At 42.3% G+C, this 20601-nt stretch overlaps 1 protein-coding gene across 12 annotated transcripts in view; it reads left to right on the top strand.

Moving 5' to 3' along the window:
* Positions 1 to 933: 933 nt before the first annotated feature.
* The window catches only part of STXBP5 (syntaxin binding protein 5), a 114345-nt gene continuing 94677 nt past the window's right edge, over positions 934 to 20601 (top strand). For 5 of the 12 annotated variants that reach the window (XM_083831916.1, XM_083831915.1, XM_083831923.1 and 2 more), the window contains exons 1-2: positions 1434 to 1838; positions 3511 to 3608. In XM_083831916.1, coding sequence (XP_083688042.1) covers positions 1686 to 1838; positions 3511 to 3608 — 251 coding nt within the window. In that variant the 5' untranslated portion in view covers positions 1434 to 1685. Of the gene's footprint in view, positions 1092 to 1360; positions 1383 to 1432; positions 1839 to 3510; positions 3609 to 20601 lie in introns of those variants that run through there. The other 7 variants (XM_083831920.1, XM_083831921.1, XM_083831918.1 and 4 more) reach the window with 5 other exon arrangements.

Raw genomic sequence — 20601 nt, 5'->3', positions numbered from 1 at the left:
AAATGAAATATTATTATCAGATATTTAATGAGGCTTATTTAGGTCTACTTTTATTTACTTTAGGACTTTTGTCGTCTCTGGAAGCATTCTTTCACATGTTCACCAAGATGATTTGAGGAAGCGTCCAACGGTCCTGGTTACACAGGTGGACAGCTCTCTAAGTTCACTAGGCAGTCACTTCATAAATGGAGTATGTAAGCTGTCCTGGTTTCTTCTGAATCTTTATACATCATACACCTGCTGGGAACATGGCTTTAAACTGACATGGGGTTAGAGGTCCAAGAAACCTGTGGAACTTTTACTTTTGAGGTTATTATTATGGGTGCATCATAACTATTTTTCAGCACTCTGATTGTGCTTATTTGTCTGTGCACTGTCACGTTGAGTGCGCTAATTGTGCACGCCTGGCTTTGGGGCTGAAAGCACCACTTGTAAATGCCATTTTACTGCAGGCTGAGCCTTCTCCTGCTCAGGCATTCCCGCTGCAGCTGGGGGATGCAGGCCCATGTCCTGAGCCACATCTATACAAGGTTTCCTCCAAAAGTGGTAACTGATCGTCCAGTTTGTTTTACTTCAGTGATCTGAGTCACGAATAGTAGTTGCCTGATTGAGGGGGGAATACCAACCACCACCTGAGCCACTAAGGGCACAATCCAGGAATACGCTCTACTAATGACGGGGAAACAAAAGCAGGGCACAGGCCGGCAGCCTGAAGCCCCCTGACGCTGCGTGCCGCTGCCGGCGGCGGTCGGGGGAGGCTGTGAGGAAGCGCGGCCGTTAACAGCCCCGCCGCACCGGCAGCCGGCGCTCCTCGGCGGAGCCGCACACCGCCGCCCCCTGCTCCCTGCCCACAGGCGGCGCGGGGCTCCCGTCCCCGCTGCCGTGACGGCCCCGTCCCCATCCCCACACGGACCCCGCTGCCCGCTCCCCTCGTCGCGGCGCTGCGGGCGGAGCGGGCACCGCCACATCCGGGTGCCGGCCCTTTGGAAGCGCATGCGCGGCTACTGCGAGCCCTGGCACCGCTCCTCCTCCTCCTCCTCCTTCTGCTGCCGCCGCCGCCCCCCCGGGGCGCTGCGCTTCCGCGTTGTCAGGCAAGGGGGAGCGACCGCGAGGCGGCCCGAGGAGGAGGAGGAGGAGGAGGAGGAGGAGGAGGAGGAGGAGGGGTGGGGGGAGGCTGGTGGCTGCGGGGGCGGGCGGCGGCAGCAGCCGGGAGAAGCCCCGGCGGTGACTGGCTGGCGGCACACGCAGCTCCGAGGGGGCGGAGGGTGCCGGGGCTGAAGGGAGGGAGGGAGGGAGGGAGGGGAGAGCGCTGCGAGGCGGCGGGTGGGGGGGGGGGGAGCAGGGACTGCGGCGGCGGCGGGCGGGGAGCCGGGTGGCACCATGTGAGGCGGCTGCGCGGCCGGGCGCGGGGGCTGCGGGCGGCTCGGCGGCCGGGAGAGACGGGGTGGGACGGGCCGGGGCGGGCCCGGGGCGAGCCGTGAGCCCCCGGCGGGCGGGGCCGGGCCGGGCAGCGGCAGAGCGGGCTGACCGGGCGCCGTTTGCTTGGCTCCAGCCGCCGGGCCCCGATGAGGAGCGCCGCTGCGCTGCCGGACTAGCGCGTCGCCCTCCCGCGGGGGCTCGTCTGCCGCCGGCGGGGCGGGCGGCGGCGCTCCCCGCTCGGCTCTGCCTCGGCGCCGCCGCGAGCCATGAGGAAATTTAACATCAGGAAGGTGCTGGACGGCCTGACGGCGGTCTCGTCCGCCGCCTCGGCGTCGTCCGCCGCGCAGCAGCAGCAGGCGGGCAACCGGGAGAGCGAAATCCAGGAGACGCTCCAGTCCGAGCACTTCCAGCTCTGCAAGGTGAACGCGGCGGCCTCGGGGTGCGCCCCGGGGGCGGTCGGGGGGACGGAGGGGAGAAGCGGTGGCCGTGTCCGCAAGCAGCTTGCCCGGAGACTGGCAGGGCTCGATGCCGGCGGGGTGCGCCCGGGCTTTCGGGGGAGAGCGGGATGGAGGAGGGAGGGAGGTAGGGATGGAAGGAGGAGGGAGGGATGCCCGGCGTTGTCGCGGCCTTTCAGCGGCAGGCTCCGCTGGCGGGCCCCGAGGACGGGGGTCCGGGGCTCTGCGTGCCGGGGAACGCGGCTCGCCGCTCCCGTTGCGCCTGGAGGGGGCTGTAGACGTTTGTGGTGCTTCGGCTGCAGTGTGTTGCCAAGTCGCCGGGGCTGCTGTTGCAAAGGTTCTCCAGAGACGGAGGAAAAGTTCCCCCTTTTTTTTTTTTTTGTCATTTGCTTGCGTGTGATACGATAACTGCAGTTAGTGCCCGCACGCTTTTGGAAAATGATGCAGCGAATTAATCCGCCAGCTGTACCTAGAGGAATAAAAACTGATTTGAATATCAATACCCATTTTTATCTTTACAATGCACCCGTGGCCTAGCTTGGTATGGCTGAGCTTGTTTGTGGATTCGCCTCCTTGTTTTGTCTAGTATTGCAGGCGTTCCTGCCACTTTTACAAGTTGCTCGTGAAGGACACGGGAAAGAGCAGGGCTATTACTACTTAGATTTTACTCACTGTGAAACGCTGAGAGTTGTGAGCTATGCCTGCAACTTGACTGAAGTAAAAGGAGTCTGTTAGAAGTTTGCTATGCGTTTATGAGGTCCTAAAATAACCCTGCGTTAAACTAGAGGTTTTGCAGTTGAAAAGCCAGTGTTTGTATGGCTTACATTGCATACATCTATAGTAGAAGTCAGAATAGATAATGCTTTTGTTCTTCTTGATTCCGATTAATTGCAGCCTGAGAAGCGTAATGGGGTTGTTGCTTGGTCGATTACCAAATCAGTGTTGGCTAATCAGAAACCAAAATGTGCCAACTGCCTTATATTAAGAAAGAATCCCTTGGTTAAGGGGGCTTTGTTTTGTTCTTGTGGCATGTCTTTTGTTTGCCTATTTTCAGGAGTGTTTTTTAGTTTGTTTTGAAGGGAAGCAGAGGTTGAGAGTGATGTTCTGTGGAGGTTGGGTTGCTTTTTTTTATTGTTTTTTTGTAAAGGTGATGAGTGAGTTTGCACTGTCATGTGGGGCCTGTCGGAGTGAAATTGAGGTAGCTCTGACAAGCAGGTGTAGCAATTTGTAACAGTTCGGACAACAAGTCTGGCTTTGTTGCCAAACTTCCTAGGAACATCACAGATTTTAATGGTTTAGTGCCATTCTTAGGGTTAAAATAGGAGTAGTCGGAGAATGACATGGATGGAAAAATAAAATGCTATGTTGATATAGTCTTTGTACAGAAATAATGCAAGATTCACATTAAGTTTCAGTAAGTATGACTGTCATTTGGTGATCAAGGGTGAATGACTGGACCAACTTTAAAAAAATCTTTCATAATTGGTGCATATAGGACAGCTGTTATTCTCAATCTGTTGGTTCCTCTCTTAATTGTGATTAATGCTGAATCCTATTCCCTAACATATGATATTGATTCTGTTTATTTTTGGTCTGCTGCTTGTCCCGTCATTACTACGATGCTCTGACTTGTTAGACTGTGCGCCATGGTTTCCCCTATCAACCTTCAGCCCTGGCATTTGATCCTGTTCAGAAAATACTGGCCATCGGGACTCAGACTGGAGCATTAAGGCTGTATCCTTTTATGTTCTGAAAAGGAAATTAGCGTACCTCACACAAATGATGTTTTGATTCAGCTGCTGGAGCCATTCAGATGTGTGGTGGGAACCAGGTATGCAGAAGGGGGGAAAAGCTCTGTTTTCTGGTGGCGGGTGGCCTGGCTGTTCTGCTTGTTGTGTGTCAGTTCAGGTTGTGTTAATGCTATGAGGTATGGCTGCTTAGTCCCCCTTATCTGCAGTTAATATATACGTTTTGTAGAGGATTACCAATGCGCTGACAATTTAGAAGCACAGTCAGCTGCTATAAAAAGAGACCTGTCTGAGGGTCTGTTTCATTTTCTGCTATAACCTTTGGAATTATAAAACTCCATGCTGCTTGTATTTATTTTTTGTCTTGCTCTTGAGAGAAATGTTGTAGTAGTGTAGATCTTCTTACTACTTCTGTATTGCCAAAAAGTAGTTTCAGGTGGGGATGTTAAAGGATGTGGGAACAGTATTCCACTAATAGTTTGTAACTGACAGAGATGAGCAGATTAAATTCATGGAATAAACCAACAGTAATGTTACTACTTCTTGTTCAAAAAAAAAAGTGAACTGTCTGTATGTTTGTAGCCATATGGTACCACATCCATACTGTACCACCCAAGGCACATAATAACATACGTGTTTAAACTTTTATTTTAAAAGAACGTGCCCTGTAGATCCTTTAATCCACACTAACATTGCCTAAACCTTACTTTTCAACGGAGTAGAATGAGTTGATTTCTGTATTGTCCTGGAATTGTCTAAATTCTGACGTTTTTGGAGAAGGCTTAGCCATCTTGCTAGAAAAATTGAGTTAATTCTCTTTAAACTGCAGGTAAATCTCATCATTCTCTTTCCTTTGTTAATTACGTTACTCTGCAAGTGGACATTTTGTTTCCTTCCTTAACATCAGTGTTCTGTCTAAGGTTAACTGTCTTAAAAGGGTTGTCTTTTACAAGTTGAAAAGTTAGAACTTCAGTATTAAAGAAGAGGCTGAACTGAAGTAACTTGTATGATGTCTATAATGTTATGAACTCCCAAGATCTCTCGACTCTCAGTGGTCAACAGTAATGACTGTGAAGTGCTCTCAGTAAAATATTCAAAACTATACTTAATAAATTTTAGTTTTTAAAAAGGTGATGCATTTGATTTAAATGAAAAGTGAAGGGTATGCGAGGCTCTGTTGGTTTTAATTACTCTCATATTGGTACAATAGATGAGAGAACAAAATGAGACCTAAAAGTAAGGATTGGGGTTGGAGGGAGAGAACAACATGCACTTACTTAGAGCTTACTTGCCTGCAGTTTACGGCAATATGATGATGTAGGTTGCCTTATGATGACTTGATTAAAAACATATTTCTTGTCACTTAGTCGTGACTACACCTGTGATTTCTGAGTGTGAATTGCTTTCTAAATAATCAGGAGGAGCCTAGCAGGATTGTGAGGGAAGCAACGGTTGCTGTGAGAGGAAGCAGTAACATGAACAGAAAATGTTTCCTAAGGGAAGAAGTTTCATGCTGAGGCCGGAACATTTGTGTTCCGCTAACTTAGCGAAGGTCAGTATCCGTCTCAGTACTGACTGAGTCGTGGAAGAACTGTTTTAAAGCCCTCCGTTTAGCCTGATGGGTTAGCCCAGTAACCCAACAGCACTGCAGAAGTTGTATCTCCTGTGATTACTTGCTTTTGGGGAGGGAGAGGTGCAGGCAGAGGGGATAGATTCAGATACACTCAAAACGTAAAACCAGCCTCTCACTTTCTGCTGTGTGAAACCTAGGAAGACGGCTCTCTGGGAAGGAGCGGAACTTGCAAGAGCTGTTTATTTCACCTTACTGTTCATGGACAAAAACTGAACCACAAAGTTATAGGTAACCTGTAGGATGTCTTACCTGCTGAGGCTTTTACTAATGATAAATTACATGCAAGGATTCATTGCATGTAATCTAAGGAAGTGGGAGCCACTCTCTCTTTAGAGCTGTAGAAGTGTGTCTTAATTGAAATGAGGTGTGAACTAGGAAGACTGAGAGCGAATAAAGAGGTGTTCATTGAGAACTAAACCCTAAAACTGTAAGGAAAGTCAATCCTGATTTTCTTCTTCTGTTGTGAGGGTATAGAAGTAAAGGAAGGATAATGCTTCCTTCATTGTCTACTGGCGGATGCAAGTTGGGTATTAGTGTTTTTCTTGCATCTTCAGGTATGGATGCAGCTTGTCAGGCTTTCAGTTCCTTTCTATTGCAACTAGGCGATCTGAGTAATTGCGAAGCAACGGGGTGTTGTGGTTTTTTTTTTTTCTGAAAGGGTATTAAAGTTAAAAAGCTCTTAAGAAATGTACTAACTTGGTTTAGATTTAATTTCTGTACATACTAGTGAATACTACAGCCCTGATTTACTTACAGCAATTTATGAGCTAGTCCCTTTATAGAACGTGTTTTCTGTATTTGAGCAGATTTCAATTCAGTTATTTTAACTAAAGTATTGTCTAGAAAAGGTTAATGTGAACAGAAATTTTCTTAGTCGTGCTCCCATTTCATTCTTAATTTTGAGGACTCTGTAAGCGCCAGTGAAAGAAAAAATGCATTTTAATGCTGTCTCTACTATTGGTACAGTGACATGTCAGAGTAGAACTAAAGCTTTTTCTGAAGAACCAGGATTTGTGGACAGAAATAAAATGGGAGTTCACTGATTTGGTATATTTATCAATTAGAGGTAAATAAAGACAAAATAACATCAACATGGTATTAAGCTCTCTGAGTCCACAATGTAATTGTGAAAATGGAAATACTAAAGTATAGTTTGCATGTTTCACTAATCAGATTGGAAATAGAATTACTACTTCATTAATATTGTTTGTCCCTGTCATAAGCTTGACCAGTTAAAATCAGAAGAGCACTGTGGAGTTGGTGAGTTAGCATGCTAGAGACAGAAATTCACCATTTCATTCCCATGACCAGCAGCTGGTTCTAGACCTTGCAGTTTTAAGAGGGAGAGAAGTCCATATAGTAGTAGAAAGAGACTTTTTTATTTTTTTACGGAAGTCACCAAAGTGGTAGTTTAGGAGTATTCACTAGCTTAATTTGAGCTGCATATAGCTTGTATCCTCCCCCCACCCATTTGAAAACAACAAATAAATCAACAACAACAAAATTGATTTCATTTCCAGCATTACTTATAAATATTTCTGACTGGGATTTAGGTAGCAAGTGTTTCTGAGACTGACTGATACTGCTTAATAAAAAGGAACGTTTTGAGCTGTTAATAGGACTCTTCTTCCTTTTTTTTTTTTCTGTTTTTAGCTATGGAGAAAATCTTGGTTCCCTTCCTGTGTATCGGGAGAAGTTACAAAATGTGTATAGCTTATTCTATACAAACCTGGAGAGGTGTCAGATCCTGGACCTCCTGCACTTGACGTAGAACAGCCAGGTGGCATGAACATCCTCCCTGACATTAGGACCTGTCGAAAATAATTGAACAGTTTAATTTTGTGTTCTGTATTTCAGGAGAAACTGAGTGATGCGATAGGAACAAGAGCAGAAGTGCACTTTGGAGCAACATTAAAAACTTGAATTTGCTTATCTTGTCCACCCTCACAATTACCTGCTTGCTGTGATCCAGCTGTTCCTCTGCATTCATTGTGTTGATCGAAGGATGCTCATTCTAGCTGGTTGAGGTGTTTTGAGTCTTGGCTGGTGGCCTGGCCTTCAGGTGTGGAATTTCTACCTCAGGCTTACTTTGCTGTAGTTTTGGATACTCGTGAATGTGTTCCCCACAAGGAACAATTTTCTCACTATTTATACATACTAAATTTCAACAGCAGCGTAAGCTTCTGGGGACCTCACCTGTCACTGCAGGCCAGTTTCATCAGCTTCTCCATATGCAATGCCATTTAGCTGTTGTTACAAGTGTTGCTATCACCTTCTGGTCTCCTGTCCCAGATGTGTTGGATATAAAGCTGTAGAATGTTCATCTATGTTTTGTTTCTTTCCTGAGCGTACCTGAAGTGTTTCAACAGGACATGTAGTCCAGAATTTTAAGGAAGTTTCCTGCATGACAACCATCTGTGTTTTGCTTTCCCAGCACATACCAAAAACTTTCTAATGAGCTGGGTGTATGTACTTAAGGTCTAACTTACCTGCATGGTGCAATGGGGTGGACTCTGTTCCGTGACATCCTGATGGCTTCCAGTGTCACGGGTAATGGGCCTGCTTCTGTGCTCTCATTTACTCTCACTCTTCTACTTGAAAGTCCCTCTAGGAGTCAAATGTGACCTGACTGCAACAGCATTTGTGTAGTGAAGAGATTTGATAAACATGGAAAACACTTTTTCAGGATCTTCCTGTATTTGGAATGATGTTTCCTGAAAACTTTATATTATTAGTTGTACAAGGCTCTGGCCTTGAAAACAAACGGAGAAGCTCAGCTGACTGTGATAGGAGGTAGGATAAGCTTTGAAGCAAAAGCAGATAATTTGAAGGAAACTTGCTGCCTGCTGTTTAACTGCTCAGTCTTAAACAAGGTAGTTCAGTTTTCTGTGCTTTAATTTCTCAGTAGCAAAACTAGGACAGTAGATCAAGTAAGTCACATTTTGATTGTCTGCCAACATGAATACGGTATTTCTGTTGGTGCTTCATTCCTTTGAAAAACATGTGTTTCCAGCTTGCAGCTCAGCTTCTCATGATGGAGAGAATCCGAAGAAGAACACCTTTTCCACCGGAAGTTCTTGAAAATGAAGGGGATACCAGTAGAGTGAATGTTATGCCTTCCACACAGACCAAATTGGCCATGAGTCTTTATCTCTAAGCAGAATAGGTTCTTTACTTAAAGAGTGTTTTTTCCTGTTGCAAACTCTGTTCACAGGAAGGAGAAAAATTAGGTTGTTTGTCATTCCGTCATTAAATAACTGAAGATCCCAATCATTCTGAATGTCAGCATCTGTTCATTTCCCCCCATTCTTTTCAGCAGTAAAAGAAGCCTCTTACGTAAGCAAATGGCTGAAGTTTTCATATATCTGAGGCATATAAAACTTATTTTCTGTGACTTCCATTCTCTGGGCTTTGTGAGAAGATTTTGCAACTGTAATTCTTTGATCAAAATAGCTCAAAGCCTGGATGTGTGGTTTCTTGCAGTTTCTGATGAAATGTTTGTTACAGCATCTGAATAGTTTTACAGTGGATGTATACCCATAAAATCCAAGCAAATCAGTGAAGTCTCTAAAGTTCTAACTAATTTCTGTGTTAAACTTGTGACATTATATCCATTAACAATACTTTCCTTTCCTTTGTATTGTTCAAACTACAGAAGGAAGTCTGTTTTTTTTTTCCCCTCTTACTGAAATATCAACTTGGGTTGTTTTGTTTGTTTTGAAGTAGCTGAATACCTGCTCTTTCTCCCTTCAAAAGGGCAGTAGGGAGATGACTGGAGTTCTTTTTGCAGTATTCAGAGTGAAGACTTCAGTTTTTCAGACCAGGCATCTAACTGTGAAGTTGGCAGTGCTTCAAGTGAGAGACTGGATCAGATGAATTGGAGAGGTCGTGTCCAACCTAAATGATTCTGTGATTCTACTAAACTCAAACTAAACTAACGTTTTTTGGAATGTCAGGCTTTTGGCATGTGGATGTTGGAAGAGAATGGTTTCAATCCATGCCCACATTCTTCTGGACTTTGAACAAATGTTTGTTTGAAGAAGAGTACATCAGCAAAGCTTCTAAAAAATATTGCAGTAGTGTCATGCCAGAGCAACTCTGTGATTACCTATTAATGAGAAAATGTTTTTTGGATACCTCATCACCCAATTCATGTAGAGGAGGAGTTTTTTTAAAGTACTTTGGTTGTAGCATACATTCATCTTATCACATTTTCGTTTCTTTAAACGCTACCACATTTCTTATCATATCTTTCAGCACTTAGTTCACATGAATATCATTAGCTCTCATACAGATGGGGGGGGAAAAAGTCCCCATCCCCTAAATGAAGAAAATCAACCAACCTTTGGATACACTGGAATGAGATATGGTCAAAATGATGATACGGTATTATGTGTAACTCTTAGAAATGCAAAGAATTATAGAGAGTTAGTCCTACAGAGAGAAAGCTGTGACTGAATTCTTCATAATGTATAGGATGGTGTACTTTTAAAATTCATAATTACTCATGCTAGGAGACTGTGATACTTGATCAAAGTAAGAAAACTGAATGCATCATCTGTTTGAAGTATTGTCTTTTGTGTTGTAATTCTACACAAGAGCTCGTAGTGATCACTGTTGTTCATAAATACCTGAAGTATAATTGTATTAAATCTCATACTATAGTTTATGAAAATGAATTTTAGAATGAAAACTTTTCATCCCTGTTGTAGCTATGTTACTGACAAAGTGGAAATCTAATGGATGTAGTCTTGCAACCTGAAACTTGCTGGGTCATAGTGAGCTTGGGGAAGGGAGTATCTTCTGGAAAACAAGTGAAGTTTTCAAGGCTGCAGGCTTTACCATAGCACCAGCAGGGTCTGTTTCCTCGGACCTTCTAGCTGTCTGTGAAATGCTGAGGTGATGCAGGTTTTGTGATCTGATGGTTTTTGTCCTCACAGCACTGAACCAGAATTTTAGAGTAAAATGTAACAGGGAATTAGACAGCTGGGACCTAGCTTAGGCTTTCAGGTTTCTGGTACAGTGCCCAAGTCTTAATTCGACATTTTACTGGATTTGTTCTTTCTCAGTCGCTGTGGAAGGGCTTTTGGAACTGAAATAGCATTATTGCTGCAGGAGAAGAAATGAGCAGTTTTGGTAGTCATGGCTGGAAAAACAGAAGTGGCTTATGATTTGAGATGTGATAAAGCTTGAAAGCACAAATTAAGATCGTAAGCTCTTTCTAACAAAACTTCCTGTTTGACAAAAAATTTGTAACTGCATTAGATTTCTTTTAAGTGTCCAGCACATCTGTATTTTTAAAAAGATTTCACAAGGCATTCTTCACACAAACGTTCTAACGGAGTGCCGTTATCATAGAACCACAGAATGGTTTGGGTTGGATGATCTTTAGCTAGACCATCCAATTCCAACCCCACTGCTGTGGGCAGGGATGCCTCCCACCAGACCAGGTTGCCCAAAGCCCTATCCAGCCTGGCCTTGAACACTTCCAAGGATGGGGCAACCACAGCTTCTTTGGGTAACCTGTTTCAGTGCCTCACTACCCTCTGAGTGAAGAATTTCTTCTTTATATCTAATCTAAATCTCCCCTCTTTTAGTTTAAAGCTGTTATTCCTTGGTTTATCACTGTGCTCCCTGATAAGGAGTCTCTCTCCTGCTTTCTTGTGGGCCCCCTTTAGGCACCAGAAGGCTGCTATAATTTCTTCCCAGAGCCTTCTCTTCTCCAGGCTGAACAACCCCAGCTCCCTCAGCCTGTCATGGGAGAGGTGCTCCAGCCTCTTGATCGTCTTTGTGACCCTGCTGTGGACTTGTTCTAATACTTTCAAGTCCTTCTTGTGCTGGGGGCCCCAGAGCTGAATACAGGACTCCAGGTGGGGTCTCACAAGAGCAGAGGGAGGCAGCCACCTCCCTTGCCCTGCTGCTATGCTGCTTTTGGTGCAGCCCAGGATATGGTTGGCTTTCTGGGCTGCAAGCGCACACTGCCTGCTTGCTTTGAGCTTCTCATCAACCAGCGATCTCAGATCCTTCTCCTTAGGGATGCTCTCAATCCATTCTCTGCCCGGCCTGTATTTGTGCTCAGGATTGCCCTAACCCGGGTGCAGGACCTTGCACTTGACCTTGTTGAACCTCATGAAGTTCACACAGGCCCGCCTATCAAGCCTGTCCAGCTCTGTCTAGATGGCATCCCTTCCCTCCAGCGTGTTGACCACACCTCACAGCCTGGTGTCATCAGCAAACTTGCTGAGGGTGCGCTCAGTTTCACTGTCCATGTCACCAACAAAGATGTTAAACAGTGCTGGTTCCAATACTGACCCCTGAGGAGCACCACTCATTGCTCTTTGATTGTGACCGTCCAGCCAATTGAAGTGACCAGAAGTGCCCTCAGTTACTACTTTATATATATCTTCTTGCTCTTCTAGAACATCTGTTTCTTGATATTTTTTCCTGTGTTGTTTGCTGCTTTTGGAACAGTAAAAAAAAAAAAAAAAATACATTTTTTTATCAGGGTTCCTGTAGAACATTTGTTTTTGTAGGGTTGTCTTTGTAGCACTTCAGTGAAAAAAACAGAATCAAACCTGTAAATTGTTACATGCCTGTTTGAAGTTAAACAATACTGGAGAACTTGAATTTTAGGAACGTTGTCCTTAATGTTAGATGTCTGGTAATGGTTTTGCGTTTGGAAGAAAAAAAAAAAGCCCTTAGCAGTTCTGAGAGAGTAAACATTGCAGTAAGTCTTTAATCCCCTGGGTCTTGTCTTTTCTTTTTGCTGTTCTTGATGTGACCCGCCCTGGAGTGCACCATTGAACTGATCATGCTAATTCATTTGAAAAATGCTGATTCTTAGACCTGCAAAGTACATCTGGTTAAGTAAACAAGACTCTAATTCTCCAGAGATCTAGTTCTTTGACACACAGAGTGTTTATTTGTGTGCTGACCTGAGAAAAAAGTTTATGGTACTTGTGAACCAAGACCGTGTATGAGAGCGCATTGCTTACCCGCTTCCAGTACGCTTCCATCGGCTTTTGAAGTTATCTTATTTTACTGAACTTAAGTTTGAGTTGTAGTATTGTAATTGATGCTTGAGCGCTAATCAGGGCTATGCCTTGGCATAGCCTCTTAGTATTCAGCAGGTGGTACTTAAGTGACCTTTTGTGTCAACACTTCTGTTGTAGGCACTTGATAATAATAATACAGCTTGTGTTTATCAAAGGGAACACTAAGTTACTACTGGTGTTGACTTCCAGTGCAAATACACGTAAAGGTCTAACAACGTAATTTAAAGTACTGGCAGTGATACTTGCATCACTGAATTTAGGCACAGTGTAAAATGAGTCTTGGAAATAGCTACAACTGAAATATTCACTAATGAAAATTGGGGTGGAGTGGTAAATTCGTTATTAGTTGATTTCTAAAATATGTAGCAATTCTGTCAACCTCTGGAGATTCATACTGAATCCAGATTCATGTTGATTTTTACAGTGGTTTCATGAAAGTACTTCTTCCGTGGCTATCATTTAGTCTGATCTGACACACTGATGTTCTGTTTGAGACTCTGCCACAAACGAGAACCATTTTGTCTTGCAGTTAAAATCTCTCCTTGGTAAGAGATGCCTGCTTTTATGTCTGAGATCTGTACAACCTGATGAAAGCCCTGGTCTGCATAGTTCTAATTTAATCACTTCCTGCACAGACCTAGTCTATTTTAAATCCATAAGATTCCTTTTTTTTTAAAAAAAAAAAAAGTATGCTAGATATCGATAGTGCTTATATTGAGATAAAATCAATCTTAACTCAGCAATTGATATAGCTTAAATTGTATTAGGTGATTTTTTTCACTTGCATTCAGGATACAGCTTCCCCAGTCATCTGTCCACTGTAATTCCACTCTGCATTGGTGTTTCTGTACTTAAAATTCAGAGTGAATGAAAAATCCTTATCTTAAACGTCAAGAATAGTGAAGGTAGATGAAACTTGAAATGTGTGTTTCCTGCTAGTGCAGAAAACAGAGTGCAAGATGAAATGTTTTGAGAAATGTAAGGTTATATTGACTGAGCTAATTAAAGCCTATGAAACTTTTTTTTGTAGTAAGTGACTCTGATCTTGAAATACTTGACCAAGTGCTGTGCAGTATGAAGCACTGCAGTTTGTAAAGTTGTCTACCTGATCACTGTTCTACAGAGAAGTTCATCCTTGATAGGAATAACTAAGGCTACTCTTCTTTATTTGTTAATTTTACTGAATGTCATTGGATTTTTGCTTAATAAATGTCGTAACGAGGTAGTGACAATCTGTTTTCTGTCTGGGCAACTCAAATCTTATTTTCCTTTCATAATTAGATGAGGAAAATTGCAGTGGCCACTACTTCCATGTCCAGAATAATTCTTAGCAGGTCTCGCTCAAACCGCAGTGCTCACGAGAGCAGCATGGTTGGAGAGGGGAGGGGGAGAGACTCTCAGGTTCTCCACCAAGAAGACTGTAGACCAGACTCACCCTTTCATGAGGTTTCTCCCAAGACGTAATTGTCTCATTCTGCTCCTGTATTCTCCTGAAAAGCGTCCACAGGAGCTGCCTTAGCTTTGGAAAGCAAGTAACTAAGGAAAGGATGCAGGTCCAAAGCAAGGCCTCTGTAGCTCTGCTTGGTGAGCTACTGCTTTAGTTCATGTGATTGGTGCTGTTTCAAGCAGAGAGGTGCATTGTGTAGCCTCTTGAAGCTGCTTCCAGGCACGTACTCTGTATGTGTTCTATTAACACTATATCTTTGGTTCATGCTAAAATGAAATGTTTAACACCTAGGGAACAGCCAACTAAAGAGGTAATCCACCTGGTATCTAATGCTTTTCATTGCCTCTTCTGCTGAAGGTTCTGCCTCTTTGTGGCCTAGTAACACCAGCTCAGCAGCAGATGGACAAAAGCAACTTGCATTTTTCTACTTGCTCATTAGGGAAAAAGAATAGAATGCTGAATTTTTGTGATCACTTAATGTTAAATTGATAGGATTAACATGCTTGTATTTTATTTAGCATATGCTCTATCCAGTGTTAGTACCTTGTTAAACAGAACAGATGTTCTTCTTCACAGTTGAAAAACATTCTTGACTGAACTTTGTAGTGTTGGTATTAAAGCTTTAGTGATGCTTATTAATATGCAGAGTGAGCTGCATAACAGTAATTTGCACAGCATTCCCTTTTGTACAAGTATGAAACTTGTGCAGTAAACTGGCACAGTGAAATTAGTTTCACAGCCACCTTTAGATGTCAGATAAAAAGCAAAGCCCCCAAAAAAGCAAAATACAACTCTTCCCTCTACACCCCTGCCCAATAAATTCCCATTTAGGTGACTAAACATAATGAGATCTCTTGCTGGCAAGGTGAATATCCCTTCATTTGTTAAAATAATTAGGTGGCAAGCACAACATTTTTGGAAGAAATCCTGGTGAGTTTACTGAGCTTGGAGAAAGGAGATTGAATAGCCTTCCTCTTTAAGATAGCGTCTCTGTGTTTTCATAAAGGCTGTTGGCCAAAGGAAATAGTGTTCAAATAGCAGCCATTCCCATAGAATACTCTGGTTTTTAAAACTTGTTTTATACTTGTAACTGTTAATAAATAAATACAACAACAAAGCAAACAAAAAGCATATAGGTTCAAAACTTTTTTTTCAGTTCTCTACGGTGTATGTGGCTGTTGACATAGGGTACTTGACTGTTGTACCCATTTACTTTCAGGCACTGCCTGTGAAAGTATCAAAGTACTATGAATATAGTCCCAATTGCTTGAGTAGTGAGAGGGACTGTTTAAAAAGAAAAAAAAAAAGTGGTGCACAGTGACAGAATAGAAGAATGAAATTTATCCGTGCTGAGGAGGATGCTGTGAGGAAGAGGCAGCAGGAGTTAACTTTTATAACCTTATTTTCTTACTTCAGTTGCAAAGGACAAAAACTACTTAACTTCAGAACTTTGGCAGTTTAAAAGAACTGTGTGTTTTGTTTTGTTTTCTGTATGAACATTCTGTCAGTAACTTCTAGATCAAATAAATGCTGTTCTTGGGGCGGGGGTGGAGATAAATTGTGGAGAGGTGGTGGCTTTTCCTCAGCAAGCTGTCCAACTTCTGATCGTACGTTTTTTCTGCTGGCAATTCCCAGTGGGAGGAGCAGCACACCAGAAGGTAGTAACAGTGAAGTTCACTTAGAAAATACTGAAGAACTGCAGTTCTGCATTTTAGCAAATAAACAGAAGCAGTTCCAGTATTTCATGATGGTCTTGTTGTGCATAACTAACAGTGAATTCTGTCATTTCCTGCCCAGGTTTTTGAGGGCATTTGTGCAGCCTCTTTACCTCGTATAGTTTTCTACAGAAAAAGTGACTGAAACTTAGTGAAGACATGTATTTAATGCAGGGAAGTTGCTTGCAACACATACAATGTAGTACTAGTGCTAACAGCCATAAAGGCTTCTGTCACTGCAGTTTGCAAACACAGCTCTGCAGCGCTAAGAAAGTAGAAACTAACCTTTACTGCTCTGCAAGTACATAGACTACAATTTGAGGGTTAATGTTAAATATTTGAATGCATTGATACCTGTTTGGTCCCCTGCTGTATTTAGAGTGGACTTTTGATTTAAAGCTAGATCCATTATAATACCAGTGATTAGAATTCCAAAAGGGCCAGTGGTGGTATTGTGTAGTTTAAACACAAGTATTTGGTAGTCACTAAAAATTATATTCTTAACAGGTTTGCTCTGTTCTAAAATAGCTAAAAATTAAGCTGTTAGTACTATTGCACCTGAGGGTCAGGGCATCTGTCTTGGCATAGTAAGCACTACAGGTGGTCAGTGTCACCACTTCATAAAATCATAGAATATCCGGAGTTGGAAGGGACCCACGAGGATCACTGAGTCCAACTCTCCAGTTCCTCCAGGCAAACAGGAGCCGGCTGCAAGAGAAGTACCCGGTGCATTTCATTTCATTTGACAGAAGTTGTAGAAATCCTTACAACTTTGTTGAGGTTATGGGCAGGCTTTTATCCCTGAAGTGCTCAAAAATGACCTTAGCTTCTCTGTGTCTAGTTGACTCTGACCTGGGTAGAATACTTACAGACTTAGCTGTTACTTTACTGAAACCCTTTCTAATAAGGATAGCTTCTAAAACAAGAAAAAAAATCAAGTGCTTGTTGCCTACCTTCAAGCTTTCAGGTTAAAGTTGTGTTTTCCTTTACAAACGTAGTCTTCCTCTATTTTCAAGACTGATGTGAGGAAAAAGGTCAGTTCCTAGTGAGGCTGCAGAAACTTGGGAGATTCTACTTCAATTCCAAGAGTGCTACGTAAATGTTTAATTCTTAAGTCTTGGGTATAATTTCATAGCAATTCACCTCTTTGAATTCAACTGAATATTTACTTGAATATAATATTATATATTAAATATGCTTAGAAATATGTAATACACTAAGTGTTATATAAGTGTAAGGTGTATTATACGCTAAAGTAAAATAGGATTGGCTTAAACTAGATCTTTGACACGTACTGGTTGCAGAAGTTGAAGTACAAACCTCCAAATCAGTGAGTGGCCTGTGTATTTTTTCTGAACCAGCTACTGAAGCTTGGCTTTTTGGTTTGTTGTTACCAAATTTGCCCAAGACACATGTGGAAGAGCATAGTGAACAAAAAGAAGCATCACTTGGCTGTTGTATAAAACAGTGGTGTGCCCACATTTTGAGTCCCGTGTTTCTCTGGTTTCTGCATTTTAGGAAAGGTGGCATGGATTTAGAGGAGGGAGACTAAAATGGTTGAGAATAGAAAGGCTGCCTTACAAGAAGATTTAAAAAAAAAAAAAAAAAAAGCTTGGTTTCTTCAGTTTAGAGAAGAGGAGAAGGGGTAAATGTGATCAAGGATTGTAAAGTCAAGAGGAGAGTGGTTAAAATGCATGCTGAGCTGTCATTCAGCAAATTCCACAGTACAACAACTAGGGAGCATTCACTAACATAGTTCTAGACTGATGTAAAAGAGATGGTAGAAAGCATTTTTCAATCTGAATATGACGAGTAGTGGAATTTGCTGCTGTAGGAGGTGGTGGAGGCAGGTTGTGCCAGTGCAGCCAGGAGGGGAATGAACAAACTTGGAGCCACTGGGTCTATAAGCACATGCTACAAGGACTAGGTGGGGATTGCCCTCTAACATACCTGATTCAGCAGTCCTGTGGGTGGTTTGGAAGTAGAAAAAGAATAGGCTGCAAAAAGTGGCCATGTTTGTGTGCTGTTCTTACATAGCACATAGTGATGGTGTAGGGGACAGTGCCAGACTGTGTGGGCCTCTGGTTTGAGTCGGTGCAGTGGTTTCTGTGGTCTTTGGCTGGCTCCTGTCAGAGGAAAGACATCCTTAGCTGTGTGGCTGCACACACGTCTTCATTTCAACTCTTTCAAACTTTCATTTCAAGTATTTTGCATGGCGATTGTTTTTACAGCGTGCAGATTAAAATTCTCTAAGCCTGTACTGTCTAGTGGCAAGGGGATAATCCTTGCCGCTTAAGCAAAATTTGTCTGATGTCTAAAGAGCTGATGAAACAATTTCTGTGGTTTGGCGTAATGTAAAATGCCAAGGGTGTTGGTGTGGCGTACTGGTGAGTTTTGATGTCAAAGAAGCTGGTATGGAAACTTGAATGTGATAATCATACTGTGATCTGATAATGTTCCTGCTCTTTTTTTTTTTTTGGCTGTAGCTGAGTTTATTGCAATTAGAACAGAGTGCTAAGCAAGGTCAGAAGCTAGTGGTGTTGTAAGATTTGAGGGGGGAAAGCTACTTTGTGCCACTCTTAAAACATGATAGCATCTTATGACAGTAGTTGTACTCAAATTTGACATCAATGATGATAGATGTGTTTTCTGTTCTAAACTTGGTTTGTTCTACAAAGAAAAAAACACAAATACTTTCTAAAATACTTTCTAAAAAAAACCAACACAACTGTATTCTGAAATCTCTCATCTATTATATTAAAAAGCATGTTATTGTAAATGTTACAAATGTACTTAATTTGGGGGGAGGTTTACTCCTAATGAAATTACTCAGTTGGGGATACTTCTTTGTCTTTTTAAAACACCTTAAGATGACCAGTATAAATGCAGTCTGTGTGAGGGATGCTGAATCTCTATAAATATTTTCAATTCCTACTAATAACTTTTGAAGCACCAAGCAACCTCAAGTATCTTAATAGCTCAGTGCTGGACTATTTGTTACTCCTTGTTACTTCTGTGGTTGTCTTTATTAGTAGCCATTTTATAAAACTGCCATTCTCTGTGTCATTTTTGTCCCTGTGTGACTGCAGTGTGGGGGGTCAGCCCAATGTGGGGGTCTTAAATAGTGTTCCTTTCTCACTTGTATTTGAGGAAATTGTTCCCCTTGAGAAGAGTGTTGCTGTTTTGTATGTCGGGAAATTTTGCTTAATAGAAGTAGTCTGTTTATCTTTCAAAAAAGAATAGTTGGTCTGTCTTTATCATGAATGTTTGCAGTTTTCTGTGTCTGTAGGTGATTTTTTTTTTCTCATGGAGTCACTTCAAAAATACTGTTTCAGTTTTTGAGTGTTCATTGGTACAGTGCTGCTTTTGTCAGTTAATCATAGCACTTGTTGGTGAGTGGCCTTTTCCAGCACCCAGCCCAGATGTGCTCTTGGCAACTATCTCAAGTAGTCTGGGCCTAATAATCAAACTTTCTTCTTTCTTTTCTGATTCAGGGAGGATCAAATTTGCTTATGTATGTGGCCTGTGGGAAGAGATGGCACTTGATTCTATTGAGACATTTCTTTGTCTGTGCTGTGCAGCCCTGTTGATGGCAGAGTGTCTTTGAAGACGACCTGCTCTCCCAGGTTTAGAGTCCCACGGACTTGGAACGTGTGGGGGGATTTGTTGGTGATTCTTGATTAATCAGCCTGTCCTGGAGGCTGGAGCTGGGACCTTGGCCATTCATGGGAAAACCGAGTAGTAATCAGACTTGTTGTGCTAGTGTATCAAACAGGTTTTGTTTGTAGCCCTTGGATGCAAAACTAGTTGGGATTGCAGGCAAAACACTTCCAGACTTGTAGCACTTGAAAGAAATAAAATGAGTCTGCAGGCAGTTTGCCCAATAAAGTTTCTTTTTGTAGGGGAAGACAGCTTTTTTTCTTTATACATGTTTGACTTGAGTTTAGCTCAAGTGGAATTCTTTACTAGCAGGGAGGCTAATCCTTTTCTTCATTTTTTTCAGTTCCCACAGATCTGCTAAGAACTGTGCATGTACAACAGGGTTGCTTGTTCCTGCCTAAAGGGTTGCCATTCTAGTATGCCCACATTTGAAGGCAGTAATAAACTCTGAATGGTATCTTGTAAAGATGGTATTTATTCTCTTTGAACTTTTCTACCTAATTCTTGGGGAAAAAAAGTTTCCCTCCTTGTTTCTATTTTTTTTCCTTCTAGCATATGTTTAAGAACATCATCCCAGTATGACAGATACCAACTTAAATGCTTATTGCATCATCTTATATCTGAGCGTCCCATGGCTTTTATTCCTTACCATGCAAAGCATATGTAAAACTACTACGTGTTGCAACTTCTAGTGATTTCAGTATTTGGCTAAGAGTTGCATCAGTGGTTTCCTGGAATATTTTTTGATGGAAGGCGTTACAGAAATGAAGCCTAACAAGTAATTTCACTTTCTTACTATTGCTGAGTAATAAGAATCCATGTAATATTCGGTGTTTTTTGTTTGTTTTGTTTTTTAAAGTTTTAATTGGAACATTTAAAGCAGTGAATTACACTGTATCAATGCGGGTTCTCCTGACATGAAGCAGGTCTTAACTTCCTAGGCTGGATTCAGTTTAAAGGGATGAATTTGTTGCTTAGAAACCTTTTTGAGTTTGGGTGGGGAGCCCTGTTCCAGAGACCTCTGCTCTTGTCTGAGCCCCTGGATATTTTCCTGTTTTGGCATTTCTGCAGCACTGTTTTCTACAGCTGGAAATTTACCTACAAAAGGTGAGAAACCCTCTGGCATCTGTAACTTCAGGCTTTGAAATTAAAACCTCAGTAAAGCTCTGAACTGGTTTGATAGTCTACTAGAAACAGCAAGTGTTTAAATTTTGGGGGGGGGGGCTGGGGTGGGAAGTAGTACTGGGACTAGTAATGATAATAGCAACTATTCTTTTTTAGAATCACTGACTTTTGTAATAGGTAGAACAGTGGTTGTTTCCATCTCTTGGAGTGGTTCTCAGGAACAAATGAGTTGCTGAAAAGATTCCAGTTGGAACTAAAATGCTCAAAAGCCAATCCAAACTTCCTTAGTTTTTTACTCTAACAAGTTAAAAAGGTAAAAATACAATTAAAGGTAACAATTTCTT

The sequence above is a fragment of the Anser anser genome (genome assembly GCF_964211835.1).
Source record: "Anser anser genome assembly, chromosome: 3".
NCBI lineage: Eukaryota > Metazoa > Chordata > Aves > Anseriformes > Anatidae > Anser > Anser anser.
The sequence above is the reverse complement of the archived record's forward strand: the minus strand, read 5'-3'. Positions and strand labels throughout refer to the sequence as shown.